This window comes from Astatotilapia calliptera, chromosome 13 (assembly GCF_900246225.1).
Source record: "Astatotilapia calliptera chromosome 13, fAstCal1.2, whole genome shotgun sequence".
NCBI classification, from domain to species: Eukaryota; Metazoa; Chordata; class Actinopteri; order Cichliformes; family Cichlidae; genus Astatotilapia; species Astatotilapia calliptera.
Window position 1 is genome coordinate 22,334,619 of NC_039314.1, and position 19,632 is coordinate 22,354,250.

At 38.8% G+C, this 19,632-nt stretch overlaps 1 protein-coding gene across 1 annotated transcript in view; it reads right to left on the reverse strand.

Annotated features, from left to right (window-relative positions):
* Positions 1–4,933, reverse strand: part of LOC113034972 (uncharacterized) — a 31,571-nt gene extending 26,638 nt beyond the window's left edge. The window contains exons 1-2 of the mRNA XM_026190183.1: positions 4,782–4,933; positions 1,948–2,333 (exon numbers count right to left, since the gene is read on the reverse strand). Of these exons, the coding sequence (XP_026045968.1) occupies positions 1,948–2,333; positions 4,782–4,792 (397 nt within the window). The 5' untranslated portion in view covers positions 4,793–4,933. The remainder of the gene's footprint in view (positions 1–1,947; positions 2,334–4,781) is intronic.
* Between the last annotated feature and the right edge of the window lie 14,699 nt (positions 4,934–19,632).

A 19,632-nucleotide genomic window follows, 5' to 3' on the forward strand; every position in this document is an offset into this window, starting at 1 on the left:
TTACCCCATTGGGTAAGTCTCTTCTGAGGTTGAAGAGCAAAAGAGCTGAGGCCTATTTTCCCACATAGGCTTTTATACTTTACAACTACAAGTTTATTGCCAACCTTCAGTTGCACCCCTACTGGCCATTAAACAGAATGCAGCTTTAAGGTACTTCTGTGTTGTCACTTTTCAAAGCAGGAAACTTCAGCCATCTTTAATACTGTTAAAGCATGCAAACACAGCCCACTTAAATGTGACCAACCAATACTACTTGGACTACAAACTGAAACCAGAAAGATTCCATTACCAAATATCATGCTCAGCCATTGCTCAATGTTTGTGTGTTTCACATCTGCATTTCACCTGCAAGTTTGCTAAGTGATACTTAGCGAACGCTAAATAATGCTTACTTTGAGGAGTCAAGAGTCTTTAAGAGTACAGACTCAATTATCATTATGAAATACTGATACATTATGACTCTTTCACATCATTTTAAGTTTGACTAATAAAAGTGTATATAAATCTGACATCCATTACGCGTGGCAGTAACGATGATGTCAGTAGAAATGTGTTTCTTTAGGTTCACTGACAGGTTCCTACATTGTGTGTGGAATAGTACACACATGCACACATTCCTGGGCATGGCCCTGTTAGTCTAGCCATGAGTCAGGACAACGTCTGAAACAAACCAACATCAGCAGGATTAACAACTCCTAACAGAAACATGGTACAGAATGGTCATCACGCATTACACCATTATGTGTTTGTCTCCCTCAAACCACCAATGTGAAGATGAAAATGACAAACCCTTACAGAGTAAGGGTGGGATTAAGACTTTGAAAACTAATGTGAATACAAGTTGTCACCGTTTCTGCTTTTTTTTTATGGGTTTTTTTGTTTTGTTTTTTGCAAAACAAAATCACACATCCAACCTATTGGATCCACCTTTGTCCACAATGTTATAACTATCACTCACCCTTTGTATAAACAAGTCAACAGTTTCCTTTTAAATTAAACCTGAGAATGTTATTCAAATGTATCCTGCAGGTTTTAGAAAGGTTTTACACACTCGAAGGCAGCAGGCATTACTCGCCAGAAAAACAAAGTACTACTACAGTGGAATGAAAACAGAGAAGCAGCAGAAGTGGATTTAGCAGCATGGAGGAGTCATTAGTGTGTTTTATATAAGCATGTTTCCACCTGGATTTGTTGGATTTCTCTTCAAGGGCAAACAGAGTAGCACATGCAGAGTATTAGTCAATAAACCAGAATCTCAAAAACAAAAAAGCAACAGCCTTACTCATGTGAGAATAGCAAGCATAGCACATCAAGGTAGTGGAAAAACGGCTCTCTTTCATGACTAAGCTCTAGAGTGAGAAAGAGGTGAAAACAAACACATCTTAAGTATGAAACTAGATATAAAAACATCCTAAGTATGTTTTTGTTCATCTTTTCACTATCATTGGTAACACTCAACACCACCGACCGCCCAAAGCCCCAAATCTTTGATAGAGGAAACGTGAGGGAACTAGTTGTAGACTCCTATCTAGTTTCCTATTAAGCTGCATACCCACACAGCCGTCTTACGTCCAGGGTAGTCTTTATTGACTGAGTCAGGTCAAACTTTCACCCACACCTATACCAGTATTAGCAGTGCGTTTAGGCATTTAGACAAATTCCTACACTTTAATTTGCATTCTTTATTGTGAGCATGAAAATTGTACTGTGTGCATGTCCTCTTTTACCATCTACAACAACAGCAACATCATGACGAAAGGCGCAAGGCGAGAAACACCTTTACCGTAATGTGAAGTACAGCCACCTTACATTACCAAATGGAGTTCCTGCATCTCGGTTTGTCACTCCATCACTTGGGAAACGACTTTACAAAAAGACACCTGAACATCTTCCACGTGCGTGCACTCACATTAATGCGGGAGTTATACATGAAGAGTCTGTGCTCACCGTGTTGCGTGCCCGGTCCTTCACCGTGCACCTCACCCATGCGCTGCAGGGCGTGTATTAGCACCTGTCCGGTGAGGCTCGGGGTCTGTATCGCTTTGTCAGACATCACTGGCTTCGGGGAGAGCGGGGAGCTTGGCAATGAGTCGCAGTCAGAGGAAAAATATCCACTGGAGGAACGGCGAGGGAAGCGGAATATCGTCCGGCTCTGAAAAACGTCAAAGCTCTTCGGGGTTCTGCACCAGGAAGGCGAATCCGGTTCTCCTCCTCCGGTAGAGCCGCGGTTTAAACGGGACGTTTGCGCTCCTGTGGCACCGACAGGTGGTAGATCTCCTCCGCTGGCCTCCGATGCTGTTACTGCGGTCGAGCCATCGGACGAATTTGGTGGTCTGTTGAATGAACAGAGCGGCACCGTCAGTTTGGCTGGTCATCCCTGTGCTCAAACAGCCAACAGCCTCTCGCTGTTGTTTCGTCTGGAGTTTCAGGCGCACGTATTCCAGCGATCCGCTGGCAGGACGTGACTCTGTTTCCAAATATCCCATCAGAACTGCGGGACTTCTGTCACTTAACTTAATTTTACACACGCGCCAACTTTTTTTCTCTCCTTTTTTTGCCAAATCATAGCAGATGTAACGTGCTAACAATAAGTGACTTTTATGAAACGGTACTGTATTGTAACTTACTTCTCTGTGTAGCTGAAACTCAGATAAGCACAGGGAGTTCAGGAGCGAGTGTTTGGCTGTGCGCTGAGCGTGTTCCTGCTCTGTGGCCCAGGTTTCCTGTCCAACTGGCTGCCCGGTGCGCTTCCATTGTTTGAAAATAAATTTGCTGATTGCGGCACATCTCTGTTTGCCTGATAGGAAAAGCATGAGGAAGCCCCAGAGTGACTTCAGCTGCGTCACAGAGAAACAGCCAGAAATAAATGCGCCGCAACAGACCGCAATCAGCCTGCATATCAGCATTTTCAAATAAGTAAAATATAACAATCTTGAATTTCTCACATCGGTGCTTATTAGCAGTTAATAAAGGGATTTGTGAAATCAAGTTCACTCAAGTAGTCTACTGGTTTCTGCAAAGTCAGTTTATTTAAGGTGATTTGCGCTGAGATAACAACGATTTACACATGTGCCATTTTCCGTTTGGATTACTGAGCTTCAGACTCTCAATGTGACAGTCTTACAAAACAAAATCATGAAAATGATGTTTTGTTGCGGCACTTCCTGTTTGTCCAGAATAAACTGCAGCTTCCTCGGCCCACGAATCCCCCGCTGTAATGACCTGTAGTGCAAGGCGTCTGCCAAAATGAAATTCTAGGCAGACATTTTTTTTATTCGCCGGTATTCGCGCTTTTATTTCGCACATCTCTAATGTAAATATTCATCATAGCGTTGCTTTTAGAGGAGCAGAGGAGGAGCGACAACTGTGTGAACCGGGCGCGATGGCCGTACTTCAACCATATGAAAATTTTTACTTTCCTTGTGGGTTTCAGTACCGATCCGAGCGCCTCCGGAGACAGTTTGCGCACTAGAGAAATAACAGTGACACGTTCGTGCGGCTACTACGCCAAGAGGGAAACAACACAGTGGGAAGGAAGAAAAATCCGCAAAGCCGGTACGAGAACACTAACTCGGTGTGTTTTATGTAGGTGCAACAGGGCAGAAGATGTAAGAAAATTCGCTCGGCGACACGTCTGCACCGAAACTTTATGAACACAAAGAGGTTTCCGTGTCTTCGTGGGTGACGGCTGACATTATCATCGGATAGAAGAAAGTGACCTCTCGGTTAACATATTAGGTTTCACTTAACTATTAAAACACAAACAGCAAAATAGCTGAGCGGCCGTGTGTGCGTACGGCTTTACTCGCTATCCCTCGCATGGTTATCTGCAAAACCAAGTGGTGTCGTGCGCCATCTCCAGTCCTGGGAGTCTCATAGTAGCGTGCCCAAACATATCCATTAGTGTCCGTAATTGCCCATTATCACAAGAATTAATGGGAGAAAAGTTCAAGCCAACTAGCCGGAGTGGATAAAAATCTCCCACGCGGGCGTCATCGCCTGACAGTAGCCGTTAAGTAGAAACGCGGACGAACTCTTTAACCTCCCTTAACAAGGGAAAGATGAAACAAAAAAACAAACAAAAAAAATCAGCTCTTCTGAGGAGTTTAAATGGAGAATTGTCGCTTAAATCCTCAACCCACTGAGCGTGTGCTTATTTCTTGAAAGAAGCTGTCGTCACTCTATCGAGCAAATAAAACGCATGTTTTTCCCCTCTCTGCATCCCTGGGGACACCGGCATTGACAGCATCTCCTTTACAGTCAACACAACCGATGTCGGGTGAAACCAGACGTTCACCCGTCTACAGAGTTAGCAGATTAATAAGCTGAACTCGAGCCAGCGCGCCGCGTTGCCAAATATACCGGCGGAGTCAGAGGGTCGCTGCAAAATTCACACCCAAATCCAGATTAATGTAAAAGAAGAAAGTCCCATCAAACACGGGACGGTCGTTTCAAACACCCACTGCACTACTTTGTTAATTGCTTTAGTAACCACTTAGTAGACATGCGTGGGAAGAGCACCTTTGTTTAAAACACCTTTTAAACAAAAATGTCTTCATGGTGATTGCAGTGACATTTCACAATAATATGAATAATTCAAATTTAGATCTACTGATTTCTAGATTTTTCCACAAATCTACCAATATACTAGGCAGGTGTCGGCTGTTTGCAACGTGACACCTGACTCAGCGACTGAAACATCTAAAGAGCACGTTTGTAAAGATTTGTGTATTTTTTTTAAGTAACACACATATTTTTTGGAGCCCGTCCTTAAAACTCACCTTGAATGCATTTCAGGATCGTGCCTCTGAGTACATAATCCAAGTAGAGCTTAAAAAAGTAACATGAAAACACAACAAAAAAGAATGAAGTGTTTTAATCAGTCTGCAAACCTGTAAACAAACTCAACCCTTTGTTTGCTTCCTCTCCCTTTCTCTATGTCGCGTCAATAAGGCAAACTGTGCGTAACAGTACACTATCTACTCCAACAGTCGGTCCGCCCCTGGGAGGGACCAATGCTTTAAAGCCTATTACAGCTCTTGAACGACCTCTGTATGTCAAGAGGAGCATTTCCAGTGGCTACCCATGAGGCTTTCTTTGTGCTCAATGTAAGGACACCAATTATTAAAAGTTACAGAAACAAAATTTGCAATGTAATTACAAAAAGTTTTGTTAAACCAAAATTGTCATTGCACTCATTATGCCACAGGCTATCTGGCCCCAATTGTTTGTGTTTATAACTTGGCAAAGGCAAATGATTGATTCCCAAATTTTAAACAAGTGCTGTATGCACGCTGGAACAATGACTGAAAACAGGGAGGGGGCACTCTGTGATCTCTCTGGCACTTTTACATCTGCCTACATTTATACACATTATTCAGTATTATAAGATTTAAGCCTATTGCTGGATTTTTTGGTTTTCCCTTTTTCCACTGCAGGACATTAACAAGATGAAAAATAAATGGTATAATACTTTACCTTCTTCTTTTTGCACCCTTTTTAAAAGGTGCAAGTACAAGTTTGCTCATCCAAGTTTCATAAATCTGGTAAAGTGCACTGGCACAGTCCAGATGTAAGGATTTGTATACAAAATTACAGTACCCATCATTTCTTTGTATTTTGCTAGGAAAATGGGAAATCTGTGCAGCAGTTTTTCATGAAACATCGAAACATAAATGGAAGTGCAGTATATAAGGCAAAAACAAAGTTTCTGCAACCACAATGAGCTTGAAATGCTATGCCATAATTCTTCACTACAGTCTAAACTCTCATAGGTAAGCTTTCTTTTAATTTCTTTACATGGTCTCCAGGAATAGTTCTCCAGTCTTTGTGGAGGACATTCTAAAGCTTCTTTGGATGCATTTGTTGCACACTGCTTTAATAATGCTGAGGTCTGGGCTCTGAGGAGGACAGTCCATGAATGATAATATTCTATTGTGTGTTTTTCTGTCCAGGTATGCTTTTAGCACATTGGCAGTGTGCTTGGGATCATTATCATGCAGAGAAATTGAGCTCTTCAGATGATATTACATAGTGGAACAAAATCTGATGACACCGCCTGCATTCATAATTCCATCAATTATGAGAAGATCAGTACCAAAGAGCCTCCATTGTGTTTTTCAGATGGCTGTGGTCACTCACTGTTATATTTCTCTCCTGACTCCCTCCCTGCATATTGATAATTTGAACTAAAAATTGTAACTTTGGATTCATCGCTTCATGAGATCGATTACCACTGATTTTCAGTTCAGTTTTTGTGTAATTTGGAATACCTAATCTTTTTCTCGCTGTTTCCCTTCCATAAGACAGTCACTTTCACTGAGACCATTTCTGATGAGGCTTCAGCTAACAGTAGATGGGTCATCTGAAAGCCCAGATGCGTTCTCAGGTTATGTGTCAGGTATCTGACACATAACCTGAGAATGCTCACATCTTGATATCTTCGGCCTGTTATTAGATTTGACTAAAGAAACTGGAACAAAGTATCTCTTTTTGCAACACGCTACTAGTTACAAAGTGCTTAAAGATACCATTTAAAACTTATTCATTGCTAAGTTGTCTGGTATGTGTAGACAGTCCAGTGGTTCATCCCTTGAGTTAGGTGCCTTGAATGATTTGTAGTAGTGTTAAGTACCTTGTCAGGTATAAGGTCTGGATTAAAAATGAATGAAAAAGCAGCCAATTCTCAAAGAAAAACTCTAAAAGACATTCAGGAAACTTAAAGAAATATTGCTGAAGAGCACTTTAAAAAAGAAGAACATCTGACACCTTGGAAGCAAAATATAAAGAACTGATTGGTCTCTCAAGGCTTTCGCACTCGGTCTAGTTAAAACTACAGAATGATTTGCAAAATTAACACCTGCCCCTGTGCACCCAACCCCCACACACTTCTTCAAGAAATTCATAAACTGAAATTACTACTACTTTTTCCTTTTAACTGCCATTTGGCCTCATGCATCTTCTGCATTTGAAATTGAGACATTCACAATCTGGATGAAACTGACACCTACACATATGACTGCTAGCGTGAAAGTACACATGAGATAGGACTGCTGTTATGAATCATCGTTAAGGCCGTCTTAGTACCATAACTGTATTCCTTAAGATAGATATTTAAAAAAAAAAAAAACACCTAAAGAAGTTAGTTGGGGATGCAACAAAACATGGATTTTACAGTTTATATCTGCACTGCAGGAAGTTCATATATCTGATTCTGATTAACAACATACAGTAAGATAATGGAATGATTCATACACAGGTAAGAAAAGCTTAAATTCTGGTGTGCCATTCTCTAATTAATATATAATATATTCCTTCACCACGTGACCGCTTAATGATTTTATTGTGAAAGATCCATAAAAGTCCAAAAGTGTACCTGTAAAAGTTATCCAGTCTCATACTCAAGTTTATCTTCTCAGGTTTGACCAAGCAGCTTCTAGCATGGCTGCTGTATAATCCGCAATTTACTTTGAGAGTTCAAACTTGGGCAGAAAGCAAATGTGATATGAAATATATTAATGAGAGCTTACACTTACACTTTCAAATCAGGTGAGATGAAAGACCGAAAGAAATCTCATCATTCTCATCACTATTTTGCATACAAGAGTGAGTTTGTCAGCACACAGTTTCTAACATCCTTTGATTTCTATTGAAAGAGATTCAGAAGACATTTTAGGAACTGTGGTGTGCTTACTAGCATATGCTGCCACAGTAGGCTTTAAAAATCTAGCAGTTTTATCCATTTCTCTATATCAACCTTTGTCAATTTCTTAAAAAAAAAAAAAAAAAATGTCATGTCGAAGGACCAGCATTTCGACGCACTGGAAGAGATCAAGTGCCCATCACAGAAGCACATGCAAGAGAATATAGCAAGACTTTAACTGAGAAATCATCAAATAGCAGCACAGATAATGGTCCTAAGGGGCATGAGGCGATGACCCTGAGTTGTAAGAATTTGTTTAGATCTTGTTAAAACTTTCAGTTTTTATAGACTTGTTCTCAGAAACCTCTGATCACATATATACATATAATTTAATCAAACAGGTAACCATAAGTTTGTATTGTATTCCTTCTTCAGCTAAGGTTCACACCGTATATGAGCAGACATTTGACATTTACACATTTCTACTGCATTCAGACAAGTCTCCCATCTCGTTGCGAGCGCCTGCTCTGTATTGTGCACAGTGAGGCGCGGAGGAGTTTTGCTGCAAAATGGAAAAGTTGCTTTACAGTATCAACTGCCAAGAAACAATAAGGGAGGCCCAATCTACACAACTTCAGCACCTGCAGTGATAAAGGACTAAGGGAAAAGTTGCACACACGTATGCACAAACACACACAGACAAATCAGTATGAACAGACAAGAGTGAGACACTCAGTACCATTTGCATGTAATCAATACCAATCAGTTGCTCAGAGTGTGGGAAAAATGTGTGTGAACTGCTCTACAACTCTGCCTTTTTGTGTTCATTGGGAGGCTTACAACTCTGTTTATTGTGATGATGATGATGCAGGTGATATTGTCGATGGTGCCAGTGATGAGAAAGATAATATAAAGAACTACGAGACCAAAATAGCAAGAGTGGTAAACAACATAATAACCTTCATCTTCATCAAGTGTTTTACAAAACCCACCTGCTGATAACTGGTTATAAGTCAAATTGAGCAAGATAAAAAAAATATATCGATAAGAATATATTTATGAATATCTTATATCAGTGGTTTTCAGCACTATGGTCTAATATAATTACCATTTATGTAGTGCTACAGAATTTATAATTTGTTGGTTTAGTCACAAATCCCTTTGGAGTTGTGTCAGGAAGGGCATTCACCAGAAAAACTTTGCCAAAACATGAGGAGCTACCGGGTGTGGTGAATATGGGAGCTTTATCTAAATAAGCTGCTTTCATCTGGTCCCTTAATCACAGGGGGTCACCACATGTTAGATTTTTATACCAGATGCCTTTTTTGACACAACCCCAAAGGGATTTGTGTGTCCTCTGGGGATCAAACCAGGAAACCTTTGCTTGTTAGGCAAATGTACAAATCACTACACAATGGAACCACTAAATACACACTGGCTAATGAGCATGAAATTAGGTAAATACTTTAATTTCGTGTAATAACTTTAACAATTCCTTGATTATAATTTAAAATGGTTTTATTACTTCAACAATGCCACGGGCAGTAACGCCTGAATAAAAGAAAGTTAAAATAAAATGTGTGTGTCCCTGATTTTGTTTGATATTAAAACACACTAATTATTTCCATTGGCTACTTTTGAATGGTTCAATAAGTACAGTCTTGGATTCTTCAGACCGTATTAGAAACATGTCTAGATTTCTTAAATTGACAAAGGAATTTCTACAGACTGGAATCCATTCCCCAAAGGCCTATGTATTTTTATTCTGGCTCATGTTACATATACTCATGTCTGCTGAAAGCAATGAACAGCCATGACCCTGAAAACACACCATCATTATGTTTCTTTTAGCAAATGAGCAGAAAAATTTTTTTCTCTCTGATTTCTTAGTTTATATATATTTGTTACATTACAATGTTACAGAGAACCCCAGTAAATAAAAACATTTTAAATCATGATTTCATTTACCAATGGAAAAAAATATATCTAAACCCAGACCTACCCTGTGTGAAAAAAACGAGTGACTCTTTAATCTAACAACTTTGCAGCAAGAAATGCAATCAAGCATTTGTGATATCTGGAAATGAGTGTTTCACATCTCCGTAGAGGACTCTTCTTTGCAGAATTGCTTTAGTTCAGCCACACTAGAGGGTTTTTGAGCACAAAGAGCCTGTTTAAGGTTGTGAAAAGCATTTCGGTTGGATTTAAGTCTGATGTTTGACTGGGCCTCTCCACTTCATTTTTCTGAGCCATTCAGAGGTGGACTTACTGGTTTGTTTTCGATGTCCTGTTGCATAACTGTCAGGATTCTCTGTTAGAAAGCAGAACTAATGGTTCCATCACTTACAGCAAGTCATTCAGGTCCTGAAGCAGGAAAGGAGCCCCAGACCATCAGACCAACACCAACATCTTTGACTGCAGGTATGGCATTCTTGCCAAATGTGAGCTGAGCCATTGTCTTGTTTTTAGTTAGCAGTGGTTTTCACTTTGGAACGCTCCCATTTTTCCTCAGCCTCTTTCTTATTGTTGAATTATGAACTCTGATCCTAACTGAGACACGTGATATCTGCAGTTCTTTAGTTGTTGTTTTGGGTTCTTTTGTGACCTCATGGATGAGCCATTGTTGTGCTCTTGGACTAATTTTGGTAGGCTGGTCAATCCTGGAAATCATCACCACTGCACCACTGTTGCAGTTTGAGCCTCAAAGCCTTAGAAATGGCTTTGTAACCCTTTCAGACTGATAAATGACTTTGTTTCTCAGCTATTCTTGAGTTTCTTTTAAAACTGATGGCATGGTATGTTGCTTTTAGAGATCTTTTAGCCTGCTTCATTTTGCCAGACAGGTTCTACTTAAGTGATTTCTTAATTCCACAGGTCTGGCAGTAACCAGGCCTGGGTGTTGCCAGTAAAATTGATCTCAGCTTTCTAAAAACGATGGTTTCTTCATTCATGATTTAACAATGAGCACAATTACTTTATTAAAATAGGGCTAGGTAGCTTTGGATGTAAGTGCGACAAAAATGAGAAATCAGAAAGGGAGAATAAAACTTACTAAGTTTTATTATACAACCTCACCTGTACTTACAGGTGTCACCATGCTAACAAGCTAAACTTAGATAAGCACCTCGATAAGTAATGTGCTTTCAAGGAACAGCATGATAGCATGATGACATTTTTTAAGGTGGTCATAGAAGCTGGGTGGAATTAACATGCCATCAAGGTAATTGAAATACACGTGGCCTTTGTCACGCTATCACTTCTGCTGAGTTAACAGAGGGGCGAGATAAGAAAGAGAGACGTTCACGCATGGCTGATTTCACGGCTGTTAAAGTGCTTCCCGCTTTACAATGATGTTTGTGGCTGCCTGCGCTCTCCTCAGCAAATCGGTTTAAACAGGCAAATCATTGTTGGAGCTCAACACTGCAGGAACACTGAAACTTTCAGCTGCCCCCAGGGAATTTAACAGTAATTACAGATTATTCACTACAGTCGACACAATATACACACAAATAGCTGTTAATTCTACTGCAGTGCCAACTCAGCAATTCTGTCATACTAACAAAATGATGGCCATAGGTCGCCTGTCTATATGACCTGATAAATAGTAGGTTGGGGGTGACAAATATTTCACAGTTTGTCCACAAACTCTATCAGTGTTATAACAGTTATTATGGCAGTCCACTCCCCCAGGCATCAGTTCCCTATTGAGAAACAGGAGATATTAACAGCTGCACCCTCAGTAGTTGCTGGTAATGTTGGTAATAAACAAATTAAAGCTTATTTTACTGCTGTGATTATTGTCACTGCACTAAATATGTTGCCTCAGGACAGGCTTCATTACAGCTTATCGACCCAGGTGTTAGTCAATGAAGCATTGAAAATTTGAGTCAGGCTTCTCGCTGTTTACTCAGCAAGAAAGACACAACTTATAGTGTACAGACAGGACTCTTTTGGCCTTGAAAACCTATATATTCTATTTAAATATATGTACATAGAAGCTTTTTTTCTTTTTTTAATCAGTCAAGAAAGTAAACATTAAGCAAATATACTTTAGAAATAGTCAAAAACAAATTTAACAACACACAGGCAGAACGTTAGAGCATTAAATAGAAAAAAAGAGCTATGTTCAATAATATACAGTGATACACCACATTCTCTGAAACACATTAAGATTCACATGAACATATGCATCAGAGCTGTTTAGCAATAGATGAGGTTGCAGCAGCAAACTGTTACGCCTAGCAAGCCTTGTAACCAGCTCTTTGAACCTCCATCTGTACGGCGTACACGGACATCGCAGCATCAGAGGCAGAAAATGATAACGCACTTTCATTTCAAAACTGCATTGCAGAACAAAAACGATCTCAGGTTACAAAATGCTTCGGCACCATTTGAGAAATAAGGACTATTACACAATGTTACATGACAATTCACATTCACTGGGTATGCATGTGCCAGTCTAAACAGGAAGTAGAGGCTCTGTTGCTTTGTTTCAGCGCAATGAATCAAGGAAGGACAGTAACTGAGTGAGAAGGCCCAATCAGGAAGCAAACGTTCACCGAACGGTCACTGAAGAATCAGTTTCTCCCTCTGTGGACATCAATACTGCAAATGAACTCAAAGCTGGAATTGTAGTTTTAACTTGTATGTGTGTGTGTGTGTGTGTGTGTGTGTGTGTGTGTGTGTGTGTGTGTGTGTGTGTGTGTGTGTGTGTGTGTGTGTGTGGGAAGAGGGCCACGTGCGTCATAAAATATCCATCCAAGCTTTACTCACTGCCTAAACCAGTTTAGAGAGAAAGTAACTAGTGTCCTGTGTATCACCCATTACCTAAGCTCTACCAAACACTGCCCACTTGGTCCTGCCCTGTTCTCAGCTGTTACAGAGATACAAAAAAAATCACTTCTGCCAAACATTGTAAACGAAGAAATCAGAAAGAATAACATGCAACACTTTTTATACTGGAAACTATACAGTCTAAGTTCAACTTTACTGCCACCTGCTGCCTATTTATTCAAATAATAAATATTAGAGCTGAAACTATTTGGTGATTCAGTGATTGACAGAAAATGAGTTTTCTGCAATGCAAAATGATAATTAACGCTTTGAGTCCCTTCAGGTTACACAAGAAATCATCTTGGGTGCTGAAAAGTTTTGATTACTATTTCTCACACTGAACATTCTTTTACTTTTCAAGCACTTTTCTAGACAATGTGATTAATGATTAATTAGTTGAAAAATACATTAATAATGTAAACCATTATTAGAGGCATTCTGAGTTAAAACAAATTATTTAAAAAGGAAGCGGAGCAACGGGCATATATTTAAGTCTGAGTTTTAAAAAAGTGTGATTACCAGGCTATTGAGTGGTAATGGAAACTACCAGCTAGTGCTCAAGCATTGAAGCAAAGCATCCCCCTCCCCCAAGAAGACAATACTGACCACCTGGACCAACAGTGTGTGTATGAGTGTGCGTTTGTGAGTGTCCAAGCATGCAAGTATTTCCATAATACTTAGTGTTGACCGGCTGTAATGTGAGAGGTCAGGACACAATAGCACTGTGACTCTGAAGACCTAACACCATGCTGAGAGAGGTCACATCTATGTGATAACCACCCCCACCTCCAAGCACACACACATACTCACACATACACACACACACACACACACACACATACTCACGCATACGCATACACACTCACACATACACACTCACGCATACACGCATACACATGTGCACACACATTTACTTTTTTTTTCTTTTTTTTTCTATTTTTTCATTAGGCATTGTGCCTCTACACACTCTCCTTGAAGTAAAATCATGGACTTTAAAAAAAATAATTTATAAACTTTGGCTTACCGGATTTGCAACACAGACAGAATTTTATGTGAGACAGAAAAAGGAATCAAAAGTAACTGATTGGTTGATTCTTAAATGTTTCTTAGCTCCTTGTGTATTGTTTCTTGTTATTTAAACCACACTTAATGATGAGAAGAACATAAGATTTGTGGATTGCATGGCAAAGAAAACGCAGCAAGTCACAGTGTCCTTCAGGACATCAGCAATGTTGGGTCGTTACAAAGTAACATATTGTAATGTAAAGTAATGTTACAAAGGAACGCATTACTGTAGTCACTTTCCCTTTTTTGAGTAACACACTTTGTAACGCATTACTGTACTAATGCATTTCTTAAGAACATTCTTTTATTCATTCTTTCTGCATTACAAAGTTTCTTCTGTTGTCTGTTCTCTGGGCACATAGAAAGAAAGAAAAAACATCAGACATGCCGTATTCTAGCACTTACACTATCATCAGCTAATTTCAGTTTGTGTGTGGGAGGAGGAAAATGGTGGAGCAATACAGCCACACAGCTTTTGAAGAGTGAAGACGTGGACATTACTTTTGTTTTTATTGCACCAAAAGGACAAGAGCGCAGTGGTGAAGTGGAAACTTCATGCAGGACATAAACAACTATTACACTGCTAACAAAATTTTGGCTCTTTGCAAACATTTGCAAAGACAGCATGCTAACACAAAGCTAGCCAAGAACCTAGAGTGATTTCAAAGCTAAGTCCAGCAGCCAGAACCTGATGTTGATCAGGTAACAGAAGTAGTGATGAGCAGGACATTTCTGCCTCTTTGTGTTTCTAAAACAGAATCACTTTAAAGTTTCTTATGGTCATATGATTGTTGGGTTTTTCTCTGTATCTACTGTACAATATAAAGCGCCTTGAGGCGACTTTTGTTGTGATTTGGCGCTATATAAATAAAATTGATTTGAATTAAGGCTGCTATGCAGCTGTCAGCTTTCTGATCATACATAAAAAAAAACAAAAGAAAGATTGTCCTCATTAGGATAGGAATTTGTGTTTTATGTGGGACTTTAGTCTAAGATGGATATTGTCTCAGATTGCATTAAGAGATAATGTGTTTCAGTTCATTTTTCAGACTAACAAGAAAACAGTGTAAAAGAAATATACTGTAAGCAGCTACTTTCTCCAGTTAGTAGTTGACTAACATGCTACCAATAATGTGTAATACATTGCTTTTCTGGACTCTACACTGGAAATCCACAAATATGTGTCCATGTTAATAATCAAGGTTTAACCTCAGAAAATTCAGCACAGGATGTGGAGCTCTACCAAATTTCAAAATGAAAAAGATTTCCGTTCATAAAACAATTGAAACTATTTAAGCTTTGCAACAAAGTACTCTGGACTTTAGTTTTTTCAGTTCATTTTTATCTGTATAACTCTAAATCACTACAACAGTTATACAATAATACAAAGAAAAGAGAGAAAATCCCAATAATCATATGACACCCACTGAGAAAGCACTTTGGCGAAAGTGGGAAGGAGAAACTCCCTCTTAACAGGAAGAAAACTCCAGCAGAACCAGGCTCAAGGACGGGTGACCAATTGGGGTGAGAGGAGGAAGACAAGATGAAGACACGCTGTGAAAGAAGCAACTCAGGACACTCACCTTATATCAAAATGATGAAAAGAGAAGAAAAAAAGGACAGTTTACTTTTACTATTTACTTCTGAACATCAAGAGTTGGGCACTTTATGCGAAAGAGGCTGAACTGTTTCTTTTATCCTACAAAAAAGACTAAACAAACAGCGTGTTTGCTTATGTGAAAAATGTAAGTTGTTAATAGAAGCTGAATATTTTCCAAAATATCACGATAATGTAACTTTTAAGATTTGTTGCTCAAACAGGATTTAGTTGTCTTAGGGACAACTAAAAAAGGGAAACTGCAATTCTTCCAGTGGCCACTTGAGGCTGGCTCCAAAGCAAGTCAGTCCCATTAGACTCTTGAGAAAATCACTAGCATCAAAGCAGAAGCAAGAATGTTTACAGCCTGACACACAAAGCATTTTTGTGTAAAAGGGTTCATTTTTTTCCCATAATTCTGTTAATAAGTCTTTAAAGATAAATACAAAAAACAAACAATGCTACAGAGATACTTTTAAATTGGTACATAAAGGTTGAGAGGCTGTTACATTAGTAATATAATACCCTGCACTTGCACAGTAGATCATTTTATAAATATAAAAAAAACACATGCAACATCTGAATCCAGCTCATGTACTTGTGGTGATTGCCCATGACATCTGTTTAAATTTAGATTATAATCAGATACCAGGTGATCCAGTAGCCTCTGTCCTGTCTGCTGAAAAAGATGAGTGAAAAAGGTATGTTTTTTTTCTTAATTCAGCCTTTTAAATGAAAGTAAAGCTTAAAATTAGGGGTGTGGCCACTTCGAATGACGGGTAAATGCTGATACAGAAGACTTTGTGGTGTTGGTGCATTCCTGAGGTTTTGTTCATGTGCAGTGATTATGCAGTCTTCTGTTTAACGCCACATAAGACTGTGTTTAAAGAATCTGTGATCCATTTTTGGTGAATGAAATTCTAGGCTCACCTCAGTATGCTCGTAGTATGTTGGTGGACTAATTATGTCTGTCCACTAGCTCATCCAAATATGTTTTCAAACATATCCAAATAGTGAGTCTTCTGTACTGTCTCGTCTCAATGGTCCAGTTCATTTGGTAAATCTATGCCAGCACAGAAAATGTTGATTAAAAATAAATAAATAAATAAATAAACAAGCCATAAAAATAGAACAAAATCATTTAAAATGTTTTAAAACTTTGCTACACTCATATTTACTTTTAAAGATTTAGGGTTCAATTATTCCCCAAAATGCACTAACACGCAAAAGAATCTAGATCCAGTCGAGGCAGCTTAAGATCATACATCTACGCATCTTGTCTTGGGAATTGAATAAGCTTATTTATTATGCAATTCTACCCCCAGAGGGACAAAAGACTCTATCTGTTACCTGGAAAATCTGTAGGAGATCTTCTGCTTTGATGAGAAACTGTCAGTTGCAGTCTGTTGCTTCATGACCACACTCGTTAACCTCACTGGAAGCCTAACTAACCTGTAAAAGAAGCTCACTCTACATAAATTTGTTTACTGATTTGCAAGACACAAATACAGGAAGCTGTATAGCACAATGACCAAAGTAACCGCTCCCTGTTTGCCTTTTTTTCTGTCTCTACCCTCATCTCGCAGTTCTGCTTATAATCCTTTATACTCTTGTTTTGCTCCAGCAGTCCAGTAATACAGTTGTTCTCACTTTGCTGTGATCAAACACTAGTGACAGACACACTCATGTGCACACACACACACACACACACACACACACACACACACACACACACACACACACACACACACACACACACACACACACACACACACACCTTGTGTCGTGGATCATTCTAATTAAATACTTTACTCTGTTGTCACGTTGGGTTGGAACCCCTTTCGGCATATTGTTTATCCTTCAGGCCATGACACACCAAACAAACCTCAAAGGCTAACAGATAAAAGACCAACAGAAATACTGGTTTGCAATTTCTGCTGAAATTTGCACTTTTAGTACGCCACAAAGATGTAAACTGATGGGCAGCATACGTTCAAGTGTTCTGTGCCTCCATTAAAGGAATGAACCATTCTAAAATACAATGAAAGAACACAAAGTGCCCAACATGAAGCAACGCAAAAAATGCCTCTGTAATTCTTGTAACTATCCTGTCAGAAGTGTTGCATGTGTTATTTGTAATACAATTAAAAAATTAAGCTTCTTTTCTTGCGGCAGAAGAAGAAAAAAGACAGAAAGACGCTGACTGGGGGAAATTACCAGTTCCTCACATTCAACAACAAAGTGGATTTTATACTAATAACATACATTCAAAGCAACATGTTGGTTTGATTGTTAAACACATGCTGTAATTCTTAGCTTTAAAGAACCCTCATGGTATTGAAAGAGAAGTGCAACAACAACATGGACTGCAGGGAAAAGTCAGAGAGAAACCATCGAAATCAAAATATCAAAGAATCTTAGTGCTTTTTTCAGATTCATGATGTGCACATGCAAAGTGGTTCATTTCAGATATGGTCTTTTTTTTATTTTTATTTTTTTATTAATCCAGCTCACTGTTAGCCATCATAAAGACCATGTTTTACTCACACTGCATACCCATAAACACTAGTGTATATATTTATCATATCTACTTCCTATATTTTACTACATATCTACATGTAGTTTAACAGTTTTTAACTGAACTCCTGCTAAGTAAACCTTAGGTCAAGTTAAACATTAATATAGCAAAGGGGTCCTTGAGTAGAATCTGCGTTGAGTAGATTAAATAAAAATGCGAACATTTACTATTCCATGACGTGAATTCTACAAACTTCAAGTTCAAGCTGATGGCTTTGTTGCTTCCTTTTGTGGCCTCCAGGCTGACCTTTGAAGTATTTGCAGTAGTATTTTAATTGACTGATTTTGAGTCCTTCAGCTGCTGAATTTGTCTGTCCCTGTGATTATGCATGAGATCTTTCCAACCGAAGTCTTGTATGGTTATTTTGATTTTATATATATTGAACACGGCTGTTTTTAACGCTGCAACTTTGTGTGGGCGAATTTTGCCTTAGCAGTTGCTGAACCTGGGGACTGTTGCATCTGAAGGGCCACGGCGGGTTTACGAAGCAGCAAAGCAAACAAAAAGCACATTTATTAAAACCGTCAGGTGCTGAGCAGTGCACGTGCACAGCTTCACACAAAGGTGCAAAACAAAGAAAATGAGCTGCGTTTTGTGAGGTGAAAGTCAATTTCGTTTTTGGAAAAGAAAAGCACGTGGTTAGAGAGGTACCTCAACAGCTTAGTGTGAACAGAGGAAATGGAAAAATAGACATGGTTGCTCTAATAGATGGTCTCTACAGTGCCTGTGTATGTTTGTGTTTGTGTATCTTAACTGCCACATGTGGTCAAATCAAAGAGTGGAAAAAACACACACCTTTGTGCTGTTATCACATTTGACCCAATAATTGGAAAAAAAATGTTCTGAGCTCATCTCTCTATGCACATTTCAGTCTTTCGTTTCATCGTGTCAGGATGTTTGTTTGTTCTAAGCAAACGAGTTTGGTTAATAAAAATTACTTTTGTCAGGGCTTAAAATGGGTTTGTGTAGATACAGATAGCAGCATAACGTTAGTAAATTTTCTTACAAAAATTTCATTTTAGCAACATTTTAGCCTTCTTGTGGTAAATTGGTGGCAGATACACGTTGTCACTACACCACAATTTCATTCCACAGGCCTTGTTCAAAGCAGGTATTTTGAAATTTTGAGATGAGGCAATGTAACAAAAGGGCAAGCACACATTATACACCTGCATGTGAAAGATCAGTCACACATCCCCTTTTACTGCTGTAAAAGTTATTTGCACAAAAAGACATGGCATTTAACATGCCAACAACCAAAAAAAGCTTTTGTTTTAGTTTCAAAACATAATGCGAAAGCATGTTGCCAAAGAAAGGATTGCTGAAATGTCAAAGCGGTCTACCTTGGAGCCATCTAATTTCAACAACATGACCTCATAACATTTTCTTACCTGAATTTTCCTCTGTGTGTGCGTGTACGTGTGTGTTTAAAATTTCTGTCTTGTGCAGCACACGTGCACAGCACATGTGAAAAATAAACCCACCACAAACTCCCCTAAAAACCCAAAAGGTGATATTCTGAGACGGTATGCATATTTAGATGAAAGAAGTAGAAACAGAATATGCACTCGGTGTTTCCCCCCGCAGAGGGCTGGTGTCATTTTAGTCCCACATTGGGGTATAGAGCAAAAAATATCAATGTCATTGTGCTATAATACTAAAAATGTTGTTTGTTTGTTTTTATTATTAGGAAACTAATGAGATTGTGAGATAAGAGGCAAGTTTCTGTATTTTCAGTGACGTTAATACATTGGAGCTAAAATTGCGATTCGATTTTATGTTTATAATATTAGCATTTTTATGACATAAATACATAAATAAATAAAATAAGCATGCTCAAAAGTTTTTGAAAGAGATGTAATATTTTTAACAGGGAACCTGCAGTTTGGTTTATTAAAGGAAAAATAAAAACCAAAT